This window comes from Amblyraja radiata, chromosome 3, assembly GCF_010909765.2.
Source record: "Amblyraja radiata isolate CabotCenter1 chromosome 3, sAmbRad1.1.pri, whole genome shotgun sequence".
NCBI lineage: Eukaryota > Metazoa > Chordata > Chondrichthyes > Rajiformes > Rajidae > Amblyraja > Amblyraja radiata.
The window spans coordinates 33,825,653-33,850,528 of NC_045958.1; the positions used below are offsets into that span (position 1 = coordinate 33,825,653).

At 38.3% G+C, this 24,876-nt stretch overlaps 1 protein-coding gene across 2 annotated transcripts in view; it reads right to left on the bottom strand.

Moving 5' to 3' along the window:
* Positions 1–24,876, bottom strand: part of carnmt1 (carnosine N-methyltransferase 1) — a 52,632-nt gene that overhangs the window by 9,691 nt on the left and 18,065 nt on the right. The window contains exons 5-8 of one of the 2 annotated variants that reach the window (XM_033017560.1): positions 21,003–21,181; positions 16,194–16,307; positions 15,664–15,725; positions 3,512–3,617 (exon numbers count right to left, since the gene is read on the bottom strand). In XM_033017560.1, the coding sequence (XP_032873451.1) occupies positions 15,673–15,725; positions 16,194–16,307; positions 21,003–21,181 (346 nt within the window). In that variant the 3' untranslated portion in view covers positions 3,512–3,617; positions 15,664–15,672. Of the gene's footprint in view, positions 1–3,511; positions 3,618–15,663; positions 15,726–16,193; positions 16,308–21,002; positions 21,182–24,876 lie in introns of those variants that run through there. The other variant, XM_033017559.1, reaches the window with a different exon arrangement.

Below are 24,876 nucleotides of genomic sequence, written 5' to 3' on the forward strand. Positions count from 1 at the left end.
TCCCCTCGCAGAAGCCATGATCGGCCGCCCTCCTCTGCGTTTCACCATCCTCAGATCGCTCCGGGCATTGCTCTGGTCCACGCCTGCCGCACCCTCGCTCGGGTCCGGCCCCTGGTGGGGAGGCCTGCTTTACGACCTGGGTGGGTGCTGCCTCTACCTCCTCCCCAGGGCAGAGAAAGAAAGAGAAAGTGTGGGGGGGAAGAGGGTGGTGGAGGGAGGGGGGAGGAAAAGATTTTTGAACACACACACACACCCTCGGTTGCGGGGGGGGGAGGGAAGGGGGGGGGCTGCGGCGTCACACACACTAACCACCTTCCACACACACACACACACAAGGGAGGGGAGTGGGTGAGAGAGAGGAGGGGGGAGGGGATAGAGGAGGGGTGGAGAGAGGGGGAGAGTAGTAGGGAGGGGAAAGGGGTAAGGTGAAGGGACGGCAGAGGGATGGGGGCGTAGAGTGGAGGGGGGGCAAAGGGAGGGGGAGGGAGGTTGCGGGGAGGTCAGTGGGGGAGGAGGGCTGGAGGTGGCGGGGAGGTCAGTGGGGGAGGGGGGCTGGAGGGGGAGGGAGGGAAGAGGGGGAGAGAGAGGAGGGGGGCAAAGGGAGGGTGAGGGAGATGGAGGGGTGGGGGGCTGAGGGGGGTGGTGAGAGAGAGGAGGGAGGGAGGGGGGTGGGGAGGGGGAAAGGGAGGGGGAGGTAGGGGGGAGGGAGGGGAGAGGGGGGAGGGAGAGGGAAGGTGGAGAGGGGAGGGGCGAGAGGGTGGAGGTGGCGGAGGAAGGGGGAGGAGAGGGGGGAGATAGATGGGAGGGGGAAGGGGAGGGGTGAGGAGGCGGGGGAAGGCGCAGGAGACGAGGTCGTCCCGTGATGGCCGCCACGGCCACTTTTCCACTGCGCTTGTCATCTCGCCTTTGAAACACATCTCCTCGAAAACCAGACGCCAAAACGGGGAAAAGCAGACGCCGCGCCCCACACCCCTGCGTTGAAGGGACGGGACCCAACGGGTCCCCCTTGGACTAGTAACTATTAAAACTGATCGTGTGTGTGTGTGTGCGTGTGCGTGTGCACGTGTGTGTGCACGTGTGTGCGCGCATGTGCGATTCACATCTCAAAAACCCGATGCAGTAACGGTGACAATTTTACATATTCCGGTAGAGATTTACCTCATGATCTCGAAAATCCCCCAATCTGAAAATTTGATTAATTATTTCCCGAGTTTGTCCAATCTGACATATTTTTAAAATCTAACGCGCCGAAGCAAGCTGGATGATGTCACAATGCATTTTCTCCTAGCGGCAAGCTGCGCAGCATTTTCAACGCGCAGCCCCACTGTTTTCCACGAGCTGCGAGTTACGTGGCCCAGCCCCCCCCCCCGGTTCTTCAAAAGACGCAGAAAGAAGGCGCTTCCGAGACTTTCCGAGCGCTTCCGTGGTCGACACATGCTACCTCGGGTCGGATTTCCCGAGAACTACTGAGAGCTTTGGTCGACGCACAATGCACATCGGCTCGGTTTTCCCGAGACTATCACAGCTCTTCTGAGGTCGAAGCACGCTAGCCTCGGGAATTTCCTGAGAATTCCCGAGAGCTTTTTACCAGTCGGGCCCTGTACTAGAGCTCTCTCTCCCCCCTCCCCCACCCCTCCTTCCCATTCCCCTCCTCTCCCCCCACTGCTCCCACCCTCTTCTCTACCCCTCTCCCCCTTCACTCGCCCTCCTCCTCTACCCCCTCTCTGCCCCTCCACCCCTTTGCCCTCCCTCCACCCCACCCCTCTCCCCTCCCCCTCAACTTCCCTCCCCATGTGTGTGGGGGGTGGTTAGTGTGTGTGTGAAAACGCAGCCCCCCCCCCCCGCAACCGCTCGTTGAGGGGATGGGACCCAACAAGTCCCCCCTGGTCTATTAAAGATAAATCTCTGGGCTGAAGAATGGTGTTTCAAACAAAGTCGAAAAGGCACACAGACGCCTCTATTTTCTCATGAGATAAGTTCACCATATATCTGACGACTCTTGCCAACCCACAGATGCACCGTAGAAAACATACTACTGGGTTGTATCACAGCTTGGTTTGGGAACGGCTCTGCCCATGACCGCGAGAAATTACAGAGTGTTGTGAATGTAGTCGAGTCCCACACAGACCAGACTCCCCACCACCGACTCCATCTGCACTTCACACTGTCTCAGGAAAGCAGCCAACATAATCAAGGACAATTTTCACCCCTGTGATTCCCTTTTCTCCATTCTCCCGTCGGGCAGACAATACAAAAGGTTGAAAGCATGTACCACGAGACTCACAACTTCTACCCCTCTGTATCAGACTACTGAACAATCCTCCCAGAAGCTAGAATGTAGTCCCGATCTTCCAACCTACCTTAATGTAAACATTGAACTTTTTGGCTGGAACTATAATACTATAATGCTGTAAACTATATTCTGCATTGTGGTATTTTTCTTTCTGCATTACTTGCTGTACCTTTGTATGGCTTGATTATACTCATGTTTAGTATAATCTGATTTAATTGGATGCAAGCAAAAGCTTTTCACTGTACTGAGGTGCACATGATAATTACCATACCATATTCAGTCTTGAGTCAACTGCAACCACTATGAAGATACAGTTGGCAACATCCAATAAATATGTCGAGGCAATTTTGAATTGCAGTCAACTTTTAAATTTTTTTTTGATTTCTGAGTAACACATTCTAGCGAAAATAATGTAACTTTCCCAAATAATAAATCCTTACTTCCCATAATAATTGAATGACATTTTCTAAATTTTCAAGCAAAATGTTACAATATTTCTGGTATTTTAAATCTTGTGAATACAATAAATATGTTCTAAATACAACAAATATATTATGTATTCGTTGCTCAATTTCAAATTTGTGCCCCTTATTTTTTCCTGTATATTCTATGGCCAATTGCAGAATTGATGAATGCCCAAAAAAATTAATTTACTGGAAAAAATATTAAACGTACTTATGAATATCAGTGGTAATGATTTGATTTTTGTTTTTAGTTCTGTATGTGCTGAAATGATACAAATTCTCCACAATTTTAATTCTACAGATTCTATATCAGAAGTCCATAGATCTTTAAAATATCAACTTGGATGATAAAATGAAGAAAAAATGTGGCGTTGATCAAGTCAATATGATTTTGATTTTGACATTGACGACTGTAATCCAATATTAATATACAGAGACTCAATACTTTGTTCCAATTCAAGACCGAACAACAATATCCTTCAATTAATGTAAAATGGGCCAGTGCTATGACTTTCATTTTTGGGTTTTACTAAGATTGGTAATTAAAAGTTATACAAAATAATGGCTCTCGTTAGTCATGACAACATTTTTATCCATGCATGGGTTGCCTCATTCTCTCATCCTTGTCGAGGGTAATTAAATATAAAGGATATAGTGCAAACTGTAGTGCATAAATTAATCTATACAAAGGGATTGACTTTTATATCCATAGTGGTCTTATCTATTCTTAAAATTATGTATGATCAAGGTTCTTACCTCCAAGTTGAATCCATATTCAAGTATACAATGCCTGATATCTTCATAACTCAGTTCAATTGATTTTTCATTTGCCATATTCTCAAAATGATAGAGCAATGGACCTAGGAAAAAATTGTTTGGTTTAAGTAGCAATCGATCAATTAATTTACGATAAGAAATAAGATGGCTCACGGCACCGCAAACATGCAGAGAAGTTTGCATATAAAGTGGTCAATAAAGGAGAGCTTTGTAATAGATTGGGTATTATTTGTGATTTCTGTTATATTAGAAAAATGCATTAAAATTTATCACACTGTTCTACTTAGAGTATGCTGAGATTCATCTTCAAAATTCTTATATATTTGATAAATAATTGAAACAAAGTTGGTATTCAGTGTTCATGGATTAGTTACCTGCATCTACACAGCTCCCTGATCATTGCTTTTATTGTGACCTGTTTAATTTTGTTTCTAAGTATAATCAGCATTTAAAATAAGCACTAACAATCAATCTATCCTTTAGATGTAAAGCAGCATGTTCCTTGGATCTACCAATCAAACACCAGTTTACATCATTTGTTATAGTGCTCCTTCTTGGGATTCATAGTCTTTTTTTCCCCCAATTAATTTTGATTTAAAATGTAAACCATTTGCAATATTCTACACGAATCCTGTGCCGACATTAGGAAAAAATGATTATTTTAAATATTATGGTTTAAATTTGAAGAATTGGCAATAGAATCAATATTACCTGTGCTAATTCTACGATGAGAGTGTATTCTGGGAGATATTTACTTTTTCCAGAAAGCTGACTGCCAAAGTCAATAACAGGAGTAATGAAACGAAAAAAGATGTGCTTAGCTCAGGGATAGCATGAGAACATTTGCAATTACATCCATTATGGATGTTTGATTTGATGGATCTGCAGTGTATGAGCTAATCAAGATAATCTTGACTTTGGATATCATTCCTATATCTGTTATTATATGAACCTAGGAACAAATCTAGTATATTGTAATTTAATAAAAACACTTCTGATATAACCCCTTCTTTGTAGATTGAGCACCAAAACATGAACTTTTAATGTGGCCTTTTATGAAATCATGAACATTAAATCTTCAATATCCCTGATTTAACATTCAAAATATGTAACTTGTCATTTCAATCACATACACTGTGCACTATTAAAACCCAATAAAAGGTATCCTCACAAAGACCAAATATTAGTCTACCAATATTTATTTTCTTTATTAATAACAAATGTTGGTTTTGGAGGAATGGTTGATAAGTTTGCAGATGAAATGAAGGGGTTGTGAAGTGAGCATGAGAAAAAATGCTAAGATTAAGAAAATGGGTTTATATTTGGAAAATTACATCTAATTTCAATAACCCATTAAATTCTTCCTATCCATATATCTGTCCAAATGTTTTGTTCCAAATCTTTCTGAGAGTTTTCAAAAAGTTGAAAACATTAGCACTCAGATCATAATTCTTAAGTGGTGTGATATGGAAACTGGAAGTAGTTCAAAGGAAGGTTATTAAATGAACATTTAGCCGTAAACACTTGAATTTTTAACTACAGCATGCCAAGCTCTTCGTCTATTACTTCTGCATCCTCTTTCTTAGCCAGGACTCATCTTCTGCATACCAGATCTTTTCTCTGATCAGCATTCTCATTCCTGTTAAGATTCTTACATCCAGCCTCTTAGCCCTTCTAAGCCTATTCATTGGAGACTGGTGGCCATCAGCTTTATAGGACATGGGTTAGACCGCATTTGGAGCACTGTATGCAGTTCTGGTTGCCTCATTATGGGAAGGTTGGGAGGTATCTGAAAGGATGTAGAAAACGTTTATCAGAATTCTGCCTGGATTAGAACGTTATTGCTATAAGGAGAGGTTGGACAAACTAGGATTGTTTTTCTCTGGAACATTAGAGGTTGAGGAGAGACTAGGCAGAAGTATATACAAATACGAGGCATAGATAGGGCAGACAATTAGAACCCCCCCCCCCCCCAGGTGCAAATGTCAAAAACTAGAAGACACAGCTCTTATGTGAGAGGGGCAAAGGTTAAATGTGCGGGCCAGCTTTAAGACGCAGAATGGTGTGTGCCTGGAACAGCTTGCCTGGGGCAGATACAAAAATGGTCTTTATGAGAATTTTAGATAGGCACATGGATATGCAGGAATTGGAAGGATATGGATCACGTACAGGCATAAGAGACTAGTTTAACATAGCATCAGGTTCGGCATGGACATTGTGGGCTGAAAAGCCTGTTCCTGTGCTGTCCTGATCTATGTTCTAAATGGTAAGTAACCAGATTGGATTTTTCCAGTTTTGTTCATGGGTGGGATAACCATCCATTATTCATAATGTTGCATCAGTACTAATATTGTAAAATTATTTTGTGTATGAAATGTACTTCAATAGCTTGGCCAGGTGCATGACCAATTATGCATTTGTTCTGAATCTGTCTCATTTTGTGCCAAACAATTGATGATCTCCTTGGTGTAAATGGGAAATGCTGGCACTGCAAGAATTGGGCAGCGATTACTTCTACTTATGCCCTCCTGGAGAGATGCATCATCAATAATTAATTATGAGAACCAGATCAAGGAGTATTAACCTTCCTAATGATTCGTCTGGCAGGTTGCTCGGATCATAGCTATGCAGTCCAATTACTAAAACAAATGTTGGGCCATGTTGGTAATGAATATTGAAGTTATCCTGCCCATAGTAGACGTTGTGCTTTTGCTGCATCTTCTAAGTGTTGTTTAACATGGAAGAATATGGATTCAGTAGCTGAGGGGAATGGTAGATGGTGATCACATAGAATGTTTTCACGTCACTTTTTTACCTGATACCATTGTGACATGGGGTCAAGGGTCAATATTGCCGATTTCCCGGTTGCCACATCCTAATTTTATTCCACCATATCCAAAGATATAATGGAAGATTCAGCAATATTGATTGGTAGGGAATATTAGTGTATTGCTGGATTAGTCAGTGGGACAGCAGTTGTAAAGAGGGCTTTGCTGGCTAAACTGGGCTACGAGCAACACTGTTGTATCAGACCCTGAGCTGATGTCATTTTTTTCTGTCTTAGTGGGGATCAGAAAAAAAATCAGTGGGGAACTAACAGGTTGAAATAATGGGTTTATTCGATAGCTCCTGTTTTGATCATCGGTAAAAGTTAGCATCAGTCTGTTTGGTGATACTATGGTGCAGACTATAGCGGGCAATGATCTCAAAAAGAGATGCCGATTTCTTGTGCACTTGATGTACAGTTGTTGCTTCTGATTTTAGGTGTAATGCTGTGGCATTTGTGGCTCCTAAATAGAGAGACCTGTTCACTGTACAATTGATTTTCTCTTGAGAGTGAGTTTAATGACAGAGAAAACAATACATTGCAAATTCAGAGTGAACCGAGCAGAGAACTTTCCCTTCTTATCTTATGCCTATGTCATCTTATTTTTGATACCACCACCATGGGGAAAGGATTCTATCTAACCTCTCTATTTCTTTTAATTTTGTATAGCACTTTCAAGTCACCCCTACAGCCAAACCCAGCCGATCCAATTTGTTCTGAGAGCTGAAGACTTCAAATTTAATTAAAATATTAGGAACTTTACTCTGCAGAGGAGATTCACTATGGTGTGGTGACCAGAACTGAATACAATACCCCCAGTATTGTCTAATCAGCATTTTGAACATTTCCAAAATAACATTCTATGCTTCGACCTATGAAGGCAAGTATGCCATATGGCTTATCCCTAAATTATCAAGCTGTATTAACATTTTAAGGGGACTATGGACTTCAAAGTCTCTCTGTTTATCAACATTCCATAGTAATGGACAAGCCGAAATAGGGAGAGATCTCTGACAACGATGCATCACTGGACTGGTTCTAAAATTGTGTACAAATCACCTGGCCACAGTCTTTGCCGATATCTTCAATCTCTCACTTCAACAGTCTACTGTCCCCATCTGCTTCAAGGAAGCCTTCATCATTCTCGTCCCCAAGAAAAGATAAATTGACCTGCATCAATGACCATCGCCCAGCAGCTCAAATATCAACCATAATGAAATGCTCTGAAAGACTGATCAGAACCCTCATCTGCAACGATCATCCTGACTGCTTATAATTTGCATACAGGAGAAATAGATCTACAAAAGATGCCATTTCTCTTGTACATTCAGCTCAGGATCACCTTGACAGTAAGAATACTAATGTCAGGGTTGCTATCTATTGACTACACCATAATACTGAGTAAGCTCATCTATGAACGCTGGGTCCTGGCCTTTGGACCTCCACCTGCAACTGGCTTCTGGACCTCTTCACCAGCAGATCCTAAGCATCCATATCACCAACATTCTAACCTGGTCCCTTCAAATTGATCAAGAAAGTGCATCAGCATATTTACTTTCATAGGCTTCTGAGAAGATTTGGCATGTCCACAAATAAATTATGCAGATGTGCTACAGATAGCATTCTGATGGAATGCATTTCAGTCTGATAGGGCAACTATCTGCTCTACTCTTGACCATCTATACCTCCAGAGTAGTGAACACAGCCTAGTCCATCACTGGCTCATTATTTCCTTCCGTCCAGTCCATCTTCACAGTGTGTTGCATCAGGAAGACTGGAAGTAATATCAAGGATGCCTACCACTGTGGTTATTCTTTTTCCCCTATTCTACATACTGGAAGGTATGGGAGCTTGAAAGCGCGGGCTTCCACACTTAAGAACAGCTTCTTCCCCACTGCTATCAGACGAGGTGCTGCCATGTCCCCTTACTCTTACCTCCACCTCACTTGGTTATTCTGTTACTGTGCTTTAATATTGTTTTGCACTACAATCTTGCACCATTCTGCTGCAATGCACTTGTCATTTTTATTATATTGTTGTATTTATCATTATTGTATTATATGGATTTCTCTGTGAGCATCTTGTAAACAAGAAATTTCATTGAACACTGGTGTGTAGGATACAAATCTGAATCCCAATGGTCCATATCCCTTTATTCCCTGTCTGTTTATATGCCTGTATAAATTCCTCGTAAACTTTGCTTTCATACCTGCTTCTATTGCCATAGAGGGAGTGCAGAGAAGGTTCACCAGACTGATTCCTGGGATGTCAGGACTGTCTTATGAAGAAAGACTGGATAGACTTGGTTTATACTCTCTAGAATTTAGGAGATTGAGAGGGGATCTTATAGAAACTTATAAAATTCTTAAGGGGTTGGACAGGCTAGATGCAGGAAGATTGCTCCCGATGTTGGGGAAGTCCAGGACAAGGGGTCACAGCTTAAGGATAAGGGGGAAATCCTTTAAAACCGAGATGAGAAGAACTATTTTCACACAGAGAGTGGTGAATCTCTGGAACTCTCTGCCACAGAGGGTAGTCGAGGCCAGTTCATTGGCTATATTTAAGAGGGAGTTAGATGTGGCCCTTGTGGCTAAGGGGATCAGAGGGTATGGACAGAAGGCAGCTACGGGATACTGAGTTGGATGATCAGCCATGATCATATTGAATGGCGGTGCAGACTCGAAGGGCTGAATGGCCTACTCCTGCACCTAATTTCTATGTTTCTATGTTACCACCTATCCTAGTAGCACATTCCAGACACCTATCTCTGTGTAAAAACACTTGCCTTGCAAATTTCCTTTAAACTTTCCGCTTCTCACTTTAACCTTATGCCCTCTAGTATTTTTGGGGGGAAAAAACCATGCTTGCTATCCACAATTGCACCAATGTTTGTGTCACCTGCAACTTTACTGATCAGACTACCTTCATTTTCATTTATACATAATTACAAACAGAGGTCCCAGCACTGATCTTTGTAGAAAACCACAGGTTACAGACCTTCAGTCAGAAATACACCCCTCTCCCACTACCCTCTGCCTTCTATGTCCGGGTCAATTTTAGATCTAATTTACCAATTTTAGATCTAATTTATTAATGCACTAAGGCAAATTCCTTGTATGTGAATACTTGGCCATTAAACTTATTCATTCATTCATCATGGATCCCATGTATCTTAACCCAGCATGGACTAGCCTACCTTGCAGGACCTTGTTAATCGCTTAATTAAAATCCAAATAAATAAGGCCTACTGCACTTCCTCAGTCAACTGTCTTATCTTGCAGGATCATATCAAAAACTGTATTAAAGTCTTCATACATGACATCCTGTGCCCTACCTTTATCAATCACCTTAGTTACCTTCTCAAAAAAATCACCTTTATATTAGTGACAGAAGATTTCACCTGGACAAAACCATGCTGACTATCCCTGTTCTGCGCCTGCTATTTTAAATGAGCATAGGATTGATTCTCATAATTAGCCTACCATTGACATAAGGCTCACTGGCCTGTAGTTACCTGACCTATCCCTGCTGCCCGTCTTAATTAAAGGAATAACATTAATTATAAGTGGGGACCTTTACTTATGACCGTGAAACTCTATATACAATTCCTTGACATCGGAGCTGTCCAAGGCTGTATACAAAAAGACCTAGACAACAGAAACAGGCTGAAAAAATGTAACATTTACGTCACACATATTTTGCTCATCTCCCTGCTCATGCATTTTGAAATTATGATAAAAGTATGCCCCAATATTTTTTATTCTTCTGCTGAAGGAAATTTTACTCAGTGTCTTGGTCTTCTCATATCCAAATAACAGCCTTCAAATCTTTCCTGTTAAATGTTTCCAGTCCTGGCAACATCTTTGCAACTTGTCCACCACAATCACATAATTCCTGGAATGTAGTAACAAAAACTTCACACTGCATTCAAACAATAGTTCAGCTAGTGGCATATACAGTTCTAGACATTCACCCTTGGATTCCACCGGTTTCTTTTTATTTAAACTAGCCTGTCATATTTGTCAAAAACCTGCTCAATTTAAGTACCATCCTCATTGCCTCCTAAAAAATTCAATCAAGATAGCCAGACAAATTTTGTTGATTGTTCTAGATTAATTAATGGCTTTCTACATGATGGTTTATAATATCCCTCAGAATTTATTCCAATAATTTGGCCACTGCTGCTTAACGTACATGTGATTACTTTGTTGTCCTCTTTGCCCATTAAAAATAACATCACAATTTTCATAGGTTCATTTGACCCATCAAGCCTACTCTGCCATTCTGCCATATTCTAATACTCTGCTGCCACTCTTGTAGCTAAGGACATTGAAAATTGTAGCAAAGCCCTCTACATTTTTTCTTGTTCATTTAAATATAGTTTATCCAGGCCTGGCAATTTGTTTTCTTTCAAAATCACTTAATCTCTCAATACTTCTTCTCCTACTGTGTTAATCCTGTCTAATATTTCACACTAATTTTCCTTATCTGCAACCTCAGATACATCCGCATCTTTGTGAAGATAGCTCCAAACTATTCATTAGAAATCTACCCACATAATATACCGCAATATGTTATCCTTTTTGGTTCGTAATAATCCCTTCTCTTTTACTTCCTGGTTGAGCAATCACTCTGCTAAACACCTCTCTACATAATATAAGCTTCACCCCGAGCTTCGGATTGCTGGTCATTTTAATTTATGTCTTTCCGGTTTTCTCTAACCTCAGTCTCTTGCATTGCTCCAAAGAAACTTAGCAGAAGCTGGAGGATCAGTATCTCATTTATCCAGACTCAACAAATAATTCCAGGTCTTAACTATTGCTCTTACTTGATTTGAACAAATTGTGATATTTTTGGCTTCTATAGACCATTTCTACTTTTTGTTAATATATTGCACCACATCCCTTTTGCCTTGTACATTCCTGCACTTTGCCATTCAAATAACTCCTTCCCAACCTATCACACAGCTTCCCTCATCTCCCAATCTGCTTTCTTCAGCAGTGCTTTCTTTAAAATCTATTGCAACGGTAATGTTTTCCAGTTCTGAGCAAAGGCCATGGACCTGTTTTGCTGCACACACATATTGCCTCTTCACCTGTTGAGTTTTTTTCCCAATGTTTTATTATACCATAGCCAGATAAGTTTACAAAATCTATTTGTACAAAGATGATGCAATAGAGATATTTAAAATAATTAAAGAACTAAGGCTATATATAACATAGCAAATTATATCTATTAGTTGGGCTAAATTAAATTGGACTATATATATTCATTGCACATTGCTAAAAAGTAGGTTAGATGTTTAGAAACTCTTCTTTTTTCAGGTGACTGCAAAACCACTGAATATGCTTCTGGCCCAGGTTGTATACCCACTGAAAACCTAAAAAAAATAGCTTGACAAGTTATGGCTCTGGTGGAACTCTTGGTGCGATTGTAAACAATATAGCTCCTGATCAATAGTGCCTTATAGAATACTTCTTATGACCTAAGGGAGCTGTAAGGGATAATTCCCCCTCTGCCTGTAATGACTATTTTCTTTGCAAATTATTTTTCGTTTCATTGAGAGAGCACAGTTGCTAGTGAATAAAGCCACCGTGAATCAAATGAATAAAATAATCACAGCAGGTTCAATGGATGGAAAAATCCACAATTTTTATACATACAAAATGAATATATAAGGTTACTTGAATATTAATAGCATTAAAAAATAGTATTAAACCTTGATATTTAGGTTTGCATGAGAGACAGTGGCAGAGAAAAGCAAGAGATAGAGGTATTCAGAAATAATACAACAAACCGATATGAATGGCATCATAATCAATGACGGTTTAATCCCAGAAATAAGCAGTGTTGCTTTGCATTTTCGTCTAAACCGATAGATTTATAGTATATACAGTGCCCTCCATAATGTTTGGGACAACGACCCATCATTTATTTATTTGCACTGTACTCCACAATTTGAGATTTGTAATAGAAAAAAATCACATGTAGTTAAAGTGCACATTGTCAGATTTTAATAAAGGCCATTTTTATGCATTTTGGTTTCACCATGTAGAAATTACAGCAGTGTTTATACATAGTCTCCCCATTTCAGGGCAACATAATGTTTTGGGACGCCGCAATGTCATGTAAATGAAAGTAGTCATGTTTAGTATTTTGTTACATATCCTTTGCATGCAATGACTGCTTGAAGTCTGCGATTCATGGACATCACCAGTTGCTGGGTGTCTTCTCTGGTGATGCTCTGCCAGGCCTGTATTGCAGCCATCTTTAGCTTATGCTTGTTTTGGGGGCTAGTCCCCTTCAGTTTTCTCTTCAGCATATAAAATGCATGCTCAATTGGGTTCGGATCAGGTGATTGATGGCCACTCAAGAATTGACCATTTTTTAGGTTTGAAAAACTCCTTCGGTGCTTTAGCAGTATTTTTGGAATCATTGTCTTGATGTTGAATGAACCGTTGGCCAATGAGTTTTGAGGCAATTGTTTGAACTTGAGCAGATAGGATGTGTCATACATTTCAGAAGTCATTATGTTACTACCATCAGTCGTATCATTAATGAAGATAAGTGAGCCAGTACCTTCAGCACCTATACACACCAGGTCATAAACCTGCACCGCCGTGTTTCACAGGTGAGGTGGTGTGCTTTGGATCTTGGGCAGTTCCTTCTCTCCTTCATACTTTGCTCTTGCCATCACTCTGAAATGTTAATCTTCATCTCATCTGTCCACAAGACAATTTTCCAGAACTGTGGTTGCTCTTTTAAGTACTTCTTGGCAAACTGTAACCCGGCCATCCTATTTATGTGGCTAACCAGTGGTTTGCATCTTGCAGTGTAGCCTCTGTATTTATGTTCATGAAGTCTTCTGCGGACAGTGGTCATTGACAAATCCACACCTGATTCCTGAAGAGTGTTTCTGATTTGTCAGCCAGGTGTTTGGGTTTCTTTCTTTATAATAGAGAGAATACTTCTGGCATCAGCTGTGGAGGACTTCCTTGGCCTGCCAGTCCCTTTGCGATTAGTTAGTTCACCAGTGCTCTCTTTCTTCTTAATAATGTTCCAAACAGTTGATGTGGTAAGCCTAAGGTTTGGCTGATGTCTCTAACAGTTTTATTCTTGTTTCTCAGTCTCATAATGGCTTATTTGACTTTCATTGGTACAACTTTGGTCCTCATATTGATAAACAGCATTATAAATTTCCAAAGGTGATGGAAAGACTGGAGGAAAAACTAGCTGCTGAGAGCTCTCTTATACCTGCATTAAGGAGGCAATTAAACACACCTGAGCAATTACAAACGCCTGTGAAGCCATCATTATGGCGCCCTGAAATGAGATGGGGGGGGGGGGGGGATGATTATGTATAAACACAGCTTTAATTTCTACATGGTGAAACCAAAATGTATAAAAATGTCCTTTAATAACATCTGACAATGTGCACTTTAACCACATGTGATTTTTAAAATTTACAAATCTTAAATTGTGGAATGCAGAGGCAAATAAATAAATGATGGGTCTTTGGCCCAAACATTATGGAGGGCACTGTATAATAATGTTACTCTTCAGATGAAAGTTCAGGCTGAAAGGGCGGGTAAGCTTCAATTTCATTTCTGGTGCAAAATTTCATTGTGCGAAGAATGTGTTTTAGGAATGTCAACTAGAATCTTTTACAACTTGGTTAATTTGTTTTAATGTCTACAAAACGATGCCTGAATTCCAAAATGCAGATTTTGGGAAAAACCACACAGCAACAGGATTGAAGATAAGAAATTTGAACTCAATGTTAGAACATTTTCCTTTGTTCACAAATGTAATTAAAATTTAAATCAAATAAAAAATATTTACTATTCCTGTTTAATTTTCTTTCCAGAAATACAGCAATTTTGATCTACATTTCAAAAAAGATACATACTGTTTTGTTTCCCATGCTCATTATGTTAAAACAAATGTGATATATTAATAATTATTGATATTGATAGAATGGCACTAAATACTGATGGCACTGATACTAAAATGTTATTTCTACTTTCACTTCGTGAAATCTGGCTTCTGATACATCAGACTGAAAAAATATTTTATTTTCAGTCAATTGCTCATTTTTTGTTAACAGAACTGTCTGTATGGAAAGAAAATGCACCCGAAAATGTCTGAATACATCAAAAAACACTTTAATCCTATTAGATTTGTTAAATACCATTTAAAAGTCCTGTACTCATCTCAAAGCAGACAAATGCAATATAGAAAATTTAGAGAAGAGTACCAAATGTTAAGATACTTCAAGTCGTGAAGGCATCCGAGAAAAAACGTTTATGAATAAGTGTTGTTCACAAGATAAAAAGGGAGGCTTGGTCAAGATCTATAAAATGCTTAATGATTAAGATAATTTTATGATAAAACGGCAATTTAATTTGGGGGAGAAATGCAGAATTCAAGAGTAAAATGAACAAAACTAAGAAATGTGAAGAGAATTTCCGACTTACCAATAGAGCAAAGCAAAGTTGTATTAATAACTTAAAATGATTGGCAAAGAGGAGTTTAAAAAAGAGAATATAGAAAAGCATGGAATAAAATGATTTCTGCAGTACTGGAACCTCAAAAATACTTACAAAAATTAACTGCCAAATAATGAATAGTATGGGTTAAAAATTAGACAGATATCAGAAGAGTCATAGGCAGTAAAGGAAATAAATATTAAATTTAGTTAGCGTAATGTATGGAAAAATAGCCTTGTTGGTCCAAGGGTAATTTTCATCTATGCATTCTTAGGAAAGCTTATTAAAATAATGTTAGTTCTACCTTTAATACTAATGCATATTTTTAATACAATCTACAGCACAAAACATTAATTTGAAAATATTTAATTCTAGCCCTTCGAAAACAAAATATATTATGTTGGGAAAAATGTAAAAAAATATGTAATTTGAATGTAAACAATTTAAAATTGAATAGTGCACATTTTCTTAGTTACATATTTAACATTTATCTAATATATCTCTGCAATATATTTTCAATGTAAACCTTGGCTTTAAAAAATGATTACTTTGATGTAAACATCTGAGCAAACTGTATTTCTATTGTAGCCTGAAGCTGCCCCACTAATATACCCCCAGAATTCCTTTCAGGAGAATAAGATGCAGTATTTACTTTCTTCTCCATTCAAATCATTAAAATGTTCATAAATGAGCATTCATCCTGAAGATATACAGTTTGGTTTATGTCACTTCTCTAATCTGCTTAGTTTATTTATAAAATTAAAATATTTTAAAAATTAAAATAAAACAATCTGCAGAATAATGGTCACCTACAAAGAGTCTTCAAGGTGCTTTCTTTATCAGGTTTTGCACTTTGCACGAAGTATTTGTGTTGTCTATATAAGGAAATAGGTGGAAAAGCATCAGAGGAACATAATTTAAAATACCACTAGTGCTCTGTTACATTTAATATTGTTGTAGTACATTTATTAATGCAGATACCATTATGTTCACATTTTACTTTGTTATGGCTAACCCTCAAGGAATCAAGGCAGTTGTGATCATTATTTCTGGAGAAAACAGAACAAGACATACAAAAAGAATGATTTCGTCAGTAACTACATTCATGATATGTTAGCATTAATTTATACACAAGAGGTTTAAGAATGGAAATGTTTTAAAACAGCTAATGCTGCTGTAGTTTTTTTTAATGAATCCCAGAGACTCATTCAAATATTAAAACATTTCAGTCTTAAACCCTGAGATATATGTTCATTTGCAATGTAACATTTATTGATGACTATTAGGTTAGATAGTTACCAAAGAGCAAACAATGGCTAACAGGTTATTCAGACAGTACATACCAAGATTTATCCATATTCCTCCAAGTTTCAGAATCTTCCATATTGTTTCAATGTAGTCAACAACATTATGGGCTGTGTCAATAAAAAAACATGTTGCTACACAATCCCATGAATCTGTTGATAAAATAATGATAGTGAGCTTCCATTTGTAAAATAAGAAACCTCATGCAAACATTTTCTCCACTTTTATAAAAATATCTAATGCTCAGAAAATAAAGGTTATAAAACTTTGGATCAGTTGCACTGAGGCAGTTGCTGTAATTTATATTACTAAATCATAACTCTAACATAGGCATACCTGTGTATAGAGAAAGAAGAGACAACCGGAAAACTAAATTAGCACATTATACAAGACCGCACCAAAGTAGATGCTGCCAAAATCTCAATGAAATATGTGGAAGTAGACAACTACAAAGTCATATTGTTACATTACACTGAATGGTGCAAAAATTGGTATGGATGTGCAAGAAAGGCTAGCAATGCTTTAAGTAAACAAGTATTTGATCTAGATTCACGAGAAAGTGTAGGTGCTAGAATCTTGAGCAAAACGCTAAGTGCTGGAGGAACTTAACGGTTTCTTTTAGTTTAGAGATACAGCGCGGAAACAGGCTTTTTCGGCCCACCGGGTCCAAGCTGACCAAAGATCCCCACACACTAAAGCCCCTGTCCCACTTTCACGACCTAATTGGCGACCTCTGCCAAGTTTTCCCTTGACTCATACTCGCAGCATGGCCGCCACGAGGTCTTCGTAACTCTTACTCATGCTCGTGAGTGGTCTCCGCGTGCTCGTGGCGTAGGTCGCAGCGGTTTTTCCAGCCTCATATAAAATGTCCTTGAGTAAAAAAAAGGTTGGCATGGAAAAAATTGATACTTTTTACTCGTAGGTAGGTCACAGTAGGTCGTGATGGTAGTCGTAGATAGTCGGTCAGTAACTGGCTCGAGAAAAAAAATGCGAACATGACATCATTTTATCATGTGATCATTTTCCACTCGTAGCTAGTCGTAGTTGGTCTTAGGTGTGGAAGACCGAGATCGAGGGAGGTCGTAGGAGGTCGCAGGAGGTCTTTTATTTCGGACCTTGACATTTTTTTCAACTCGTCTATGGTCTTCTCAACTCGTGGATTAGGTCGTCCAAGTGGGACAGGCCCTTAACACTATCCTACACCCACTGGGGACAATTTTTACATTTACCAAGCCAATTAACCTACATACCTGTACGTCTTTGGAGTGTGGGAGGAAACCGAAGATCTCAGAGAAAACCCATGCAGGACACTGGGAGAACGTACAAACTCCGCACAGATAGCACCCGTAGTCGGGATCGAACCCGGGTCTCCGGCGCTGCATTCGCTGTAAGATACCAACTCTACTGCTGCGCCACTGTTCAAGTAGCATCTATCGGGACCTTTTTCAGATTCGTGAATATTGTCCTTTTACTTCACCAGTGCTGCCTAGCCCGCAGCACTTTTTACTTTGCTCAAGTACCTGATCTATGTTGTTGCATTAGTGGGAGTGGATGTTGCTGCAAGGCTTGTCATACGTATGGGGGTTACAATGTTGTACAACATGACAAAGATGACATATTTGATCAAAGAGAGACATGTGATCACTCCTCCAAGATGGTCGACCCAGTCATGGGAAGGTTTCAGAAACAAAATAAGAGAATATAAAATAATTGAAACTGAAAACCAGCACACTATTGCTAAAAGGTAATTGTATGAAGAACCCAATTGATTTTCGTTTGCTGGGATAACAGAGAAGCCTGACAAAGTGAATGCAGTAAATGTTTGCACAGACTTTCAGTTGGAACTTGACAAAGTTTCACAGAAAAAGTTGATTAAGAAAATGATGCCCATGAAATTCAATGGTCGGTAGCAGCACGAACAGAATGCTGGAAATATTGGTGAGTAGCCATTATTCAAACAGAAGTGTGGCAGGCACCAGTGTATCCTCGAGAGAGATGTTGTGACCACTGTATTTTTTGTAAGTCTGGTGATCTACTGATATCAGGTATGGATTTAAATTTCCAAATTTACACAAAGCTTAAAAGAATAGTAAGCATGAATGAACATAATAATAGTATGTAAGAAGATAGAGATAGCCGGCTAAGGCAGTACAGTGGATGAACTTTAACAGAGAGAAGTATGAAATGAAACTCTTCTCAGTTAAATTTCATTTACTTTTCTGCCTTAAAAGCCAGCTCATAAATTCATGTTATAGGAGCAGAATTAGGCCATTGGGCACATCAAACCCACTCTGCCATCCAATCATGGCTGATCTAGCTTTCCCTCTCAACCCCATTCTCCTGCCATCTCCCCATGAGCTTTGACACCCTTACTAATCAAGAATCTGTCAATCTCCTCTTTAAAAATACCAACTGAAGGCCTCCACAGCCGACTGTGGCAATGGATTCCACAGATTCATCACCCTGACTAGATTCCTCCTCATCTCCTTTCTAAAGGCACTTATCATTATCTTCTTACAGACTATTATCAGGAAAAATAATAAATTAACTGGTACAATTTTACGGGATGCACAAAATTGGGACAATCGTTGTGCATAGATCGCACACTTTGAAAATGGTAATGCTTTTGCATCAGAAGCTAATGTGCCAAATGGCTTCCTAATTGTAACAGTTATTGCATATTCATTTTATGAAATGTATACATACGAAAGCCACCAGGGCCGAAGTTTCTCAGATTCAAAAAACATTATGGATTATACATCAAAGTATTCCCAATAATTTGTTATGTTTCTTCTGAGCCCATTTTCTAGCACCAAACACCATCCTCGTTTATGGACAGTGTGTCGAACAGATAAACCATTTGCAATCCTGTAAATAATCACTAGTTTCTGGGCCTACTGATTTTCTTCAGATCAACTGCTGCATCCAATTGTAAAGAAATCCTTCATACATACATATAGGAGAACAATTTTGAGAATTGGAGAGCAGATTTCCCTCACAATTCTAACAGAGAATAGAATAATCCAATTACATTATTGCTCATGCATGAGAACTAAATAATTAATCTCACCCTTGCTCTTTACATTACCTTGTAATATTCTTGGAACATTGAATAGTACAGCACACAAACACACACAAACCTTAGGTCCACAATATCTGTGCCAAACATGGTGTCAAGACCAACTCCTATCTGTCTGCACATAATTCATATCCCTCCAATCCCTGCATATTCCTATGGCTATCCAAAATGCTCTTAAATGGCACTATCATATCTTCTTCAACCAGGAGCTAAGAGGTCCTTCTGCAGGTGTACAGGGTCCGAGTATTGTGTGTAATTTTGGTCTCCAAATTTGAGGAAGGACATTCTTGCTAATGAGGGAGTGCAGCATAGTTTTACAAGGTTAATTCCCGGGATGGTGGGACAGTCATATGTTGATAGAATGGAGCGGCTGGGCTTGTATACACTGGAGTTTAGAAGGATGAGAGGGGATCTTGGTGAAACACATAAGATTATTAAGGGTTTGGACACGCTAGAGTCAGGAAACATGTTCCCGATGTTGGGGAGTCCAGAACCAGGGGCCACAGTTTAAGAATAAGGGGTAGGCCATTTAGAATGGAGACGAGGAAACACTTTTTCACACAGAGAGTTGTGAGACTGTGGAATTCTCTGCCTCAGAGGGCGGTGGAGGCCGGTTCTCTGGATACTTTCAAGAGAGAGCTTGATAGGGCTCTTAAACATGGTTATGGGGAGAAGGCAGGAACGGGGAACTGATTGAGGATGATCAGCCATGATCACATTGAATGGTGGTGCTGGCTCCAAGGGCCGAATGGCCTACTCCTACACCTATTGTCTATTGTCCACTGCATCTGGCAGCACGTTCCAGGCACTAACTGGGTAACAAAACGTCCTTTTTGGGGAAAAAAGGTTCTGACTATCTGCCATATCTGTGCCTCATAATTTTATATACGTATCAAGTCTCCCCTAAACCTCCTGCATTCAAGAGAAAACAATCCAAGTCTATCCAACCTCACCCTGCAGTTAATACCCCAAATCCAGGCATTATTCTGGTAAACTTCCTCAGCACCCTTTCCACAGCCTCCTCATCCTTCCTGTAATCGGGTGTCCAGAACTGCACGCGATACTCCAAATGCAGTCCAACCAATGTCCTATAAAGTTGCATCATGATTTCCTCACGCTTACACTCAATACCTTGAGTAATGAAGGCAAGCATACTGAATGCCTTCTTTACCATTCTATTTTATTTATTGACCGTTAAGGGTCATGCCATTAATTGTATATCCTTTGCTTACATTCGTCCTCCCAATGTGCAACAGCTCACACTTGCTCGGTTTAAACTCCATCAGCTATTTATTTGCCCATTCCTAAAGCTGACCCCGCTGCATACTTTTGACAGCCTTCCTCACAGTCTGCGACCCCAGCAATCTTGGTATCACCTGCAAATTTATGTCATATGCTGTCAACAAAATGCTTATCTTTATGCATTTATCTAAATCTCCTTTGAAAGTTAACGATACATATGTTTCCATCATCCTGTGACAAAACATTCAAGGTCACAATAAACTGTCATGAGGCCTCTTTGCTGGCCAGGCTTGAAGATATCGAAGGCCTGTGAACATGGTTCTTCAAATTCAGATCAGATAAGTGTCAACTTGATCTAGGTCAGTAAGTATTAAAAATATAATTATATTTACCAACTTTAGCATTAAAATGACACGTTTAACGATACAAGGTTTCTTAATATAATTGATCGACAGTCCATTAGTAGATTTGAGTTATAAATACACCAGAGCTACAAATAACAATGTTCAATAACTGATATGCTTACTTGGTTCTGTATATATCTCCTGAAAATCTCCTGCTGTCATGGAAAAGGTAGCATAAGATGGTAGACTGTGCGAATCAACATCAGGAAAATAGACAGGTCGAATCTGATCAGCTGAACGCTTGTTGTTACTAAATTGATGGATCCATGGATAGATTGCCATTGTATTAACTCCAGAACATCTAAAAAAAAGTTGCATTGTCAAATTAAATTAAGCAATTTAATGAAGCATCACTTGCAGAAAAATTTTAAATTTTGATATCCAGAAACAAACTTGAGATCAGAGAATACACAGTGAGCACCTATAAATTACTTGTCATTGCAGTCTCTTGAGGATTCTCCCCTAATTCAATGAGATTGTGGCTGGTGCTCTATTTTAAGTTCACTCTCCTTTCCGGTCCATACATCAGTTTTTATCGTAGCCCAAAAATCTAAGTGTTCAGTATTCTCATCCATAGCCCTCCGCCACAGAAAATTCTTAAGATTTTCAGTATATGGAAAAGGAAAAAAATCGCATGTCATCAATGGTCACTTTTAGTTCTACACTCGAATCTGGGGAATGATATTTTCAACACCTATCTTTTCATGTCTCTCAATCTTTTTCAATCTCTTGTGAAAACAGCTGAAACTTATTCCCTCATTCTCCAAGAATAACCTTTATCGTAGGAATAAAATTAGTAACATTGCATCGTACTGTCTCCGTGGAAACTAAAATTGCATGTGGTGCCGAAGCTGTGGTCTCAGCATCATTCTGCACAATTGTATCAGAATGTCCTTATTTGTGGACGCCAATGACCTATCAATCAATAATAACATTCCATTTACCTTCCTAACTGTTTGGGGTTTTTCTTCAGTTGTGAATCACAAACCAAGGTCCATACACCAGCATTTATTCATTTCTTAAACCTTAAAAAACGCTTTTCTATTCTTACTTCACATTTTGCTCACATTATATTCCCCCTCCATATACTTGCTTAACCTGCCGATGATACTTTGCAGACGGTTGTCATCTTTTATGGCGCTTTATATCATCAGTAAATTTAAGGAGAAAACACAAAGTAACATTGGCATAATCCAGGTGAAAGAGCTGCATATCTTTTCTCTTTACTTATTAATTATAAATTATATTTTGATGTAATATATTTTTTTATTAAAGGTAATCAATTACAATGCTTCAAACAACTTTATATCAAATTAATTCAATTTGCATTAAGTAAAACACTAGTAATACTTATCTACTGTTTTTTTAGAAATAATGATAGAGAAAGAATAGAGGAAGAATAAATCATTAAGAGAGTGATTAAATAATAATTTGATTATATATAGGAAAGAAAAGAGAAACGAAAAAAAAAAAAAAAAAAAAAAAAAAAACATTTTTAGTAACCACAATATGTATTATTAATAACACTACTACAAGTGATAGTATCAATAAAGACATATATGTAATTCCAATATAAAAATGAATTATTCTCACCAAATCCCGCAGGGTGCACGTCGAGCTGTGTTGCCAAGAACAGCTACTTCTCTAAATACTGTATATATGGAGACCATATCTGTTCAAAAGAATTATACTTGTCCAATAGGACAAATCTAATTCTTTCCAGATGTAACGTCTCCATCATCTCTGTTGCCCACATTTTGGTTGTGGGGGATAATGTTCCCTTCCAAAATTTCAATATGATTTTTTTTCCAATTATTAAACAGTAATCAAAGAAATTTCTTTGATTTACTGTAAGTGATAGATGTAAATCCGGAATTCCAAATATTATTAGCTTTGGGTTAGGGTCCAATTTAACTTTGATGACTTCAGAAATAACTTTAAAGATTTCTGTCCAGTAATAATTCAATTTAGGACATGTAACGAAACTATGTATTAAATTTGCCTCTGCTTTCTTGCACTTATCACAAATAGCGGAGAGATTCGGAAAAATACTATTTAATTTAGTTTTCGAATAATGTAACCTATATAATACTTTAAATTGTATCAGTATATGTCTGGCGTTTAATGAACACCGGTGTATTCGTTGTAGACTTTCTTCCCAGTTTTCTTTTGTTATAGCCAATCCCATTTCATTTTCCCATGCTTGACGATATACTTCCGTTATTGGATTCTCCTTATCCAAAATGATGTTATATATATAGGCTATTAATTTTTCTGTATTTGGATATAAATTAAACAGATCATCTAACAATCCTGCTTCTTTATTTTTATAATCTTGTGTATTGGATTTAATATAATCTCTAATTTGTAAATACCTAAACAAATGTTGTGGAGACAATCCATAAATATCTTGTAACTCCTGGAATAAAAGAAATTTTCCTTTTCTATACAGATGTTCTATCCTTGTAATTCCTAAATCATCCCATTGTTTAAACCCCCCATCTAATATAGCAGGTTTAAACGATGGATTATTCATAATTGGTAATCTAAATGAGAGATTATCCAAGTGTAGAGTCTTAACTATTTGTTTCCAAATACGTCTATTATTATATATTATTAGGTTGTCTTTATAATATTTTTTTTGTACTTCCGTTGGTGCAAAAATTATCGAACCTACATTGAAAGGTAGACAGTCCTCCTTTTCTATATTTAACCATGTCGGTTCATGATCCATATTTACCCACCAGAAATTCATATTCTTAATCTGAACAGCCCAAAAATAATATAAAAAGTTTGGAAGTGCTAATCCTCCATTTATCTTAGCCTTACATAGATGTTTTTTATTTATTCTGTGATTTTTATAATCCCAAATAAAGCTATTGACAATATTATCAATTTTTTTAAAAAAAGTTTTCGGAAGAAAAAAAGGAATAGCCTGAAACAAATATAACAACTGCGGTAGAAATACCATCTTTATGGCACTTATTCTACCAATCATGGATATAGGCAGTGTTTTCCAATATAAAATATTTTTTCTAAGTTTATCTAATAGTTGAGGATAGTTGGATTTTATTAATGCGTTATGAGTTTTAGTTACGTTAATCCCTAAATATTTAAGTTTGTCTGTAACTACTTTTAATGGGTATTGTTGTAATGTATTAAGATTTATTCCTGTTATTGGCATAATCTCGCTTTTATCCCAATTAATCCTATACCCAGAAAATGCACCAAACTTAGTTATAATGTTTAGCAGGTTGGGAATACTAATTTCCGGTTTTGTAATATAAATCAAAACATCATCTGCATATAAAGAAATTTTATTAATTGTTGTATCAGTATTATAGCCATATATTTCAGGTTCAGATCTAATTTTTTCCGCCAATGGTTCTATCACCAATGCGAACAATAAGGGTGATAACGGACATCCCTGTCTGCATCCCCTAGAGAGTTTGAATTTGGCTGATAAAATTTGGTTAGTCAAAATTCTTGCCATAGGATTCGAGTATAAAATTCTTACCCATTTACAAAATCTATCCCCCAATTGAAACTTTTCCATTATATTAAATAAATACATCCATTCCACCTGATCAAACGCTTTTTCTGCATCTAGTGATATAACCGCTAGTTCCGTATCTCGTATTCTTTTTGAATATATAATATTAAACAAACGTCTGAGATTATGGGATGAGTAACGTTTTGGGATAAAACCTGTTTGATCATAATGTATTAATTTAGAGATCACTAAACTTAATCTCCTAGATAAGACCTTAGTTAATATTTTTTGGTCTGTATTTAAAAGGGCAATCGCTCTATATGATCCAGGATCTTCCAAATCCTTATCTACTTTAGGAATGAGTGTAATTGTGGATTCATTTAAAGATTCTGGTAATTTTCCTTGGTCATATGCATATCTATACATTATTTGTAATCTTGGGGAAATCAGATCTTGAAATTTTTTATAAAATTCTGCACTCAGGCCATCTGGGCCCGCTGCTT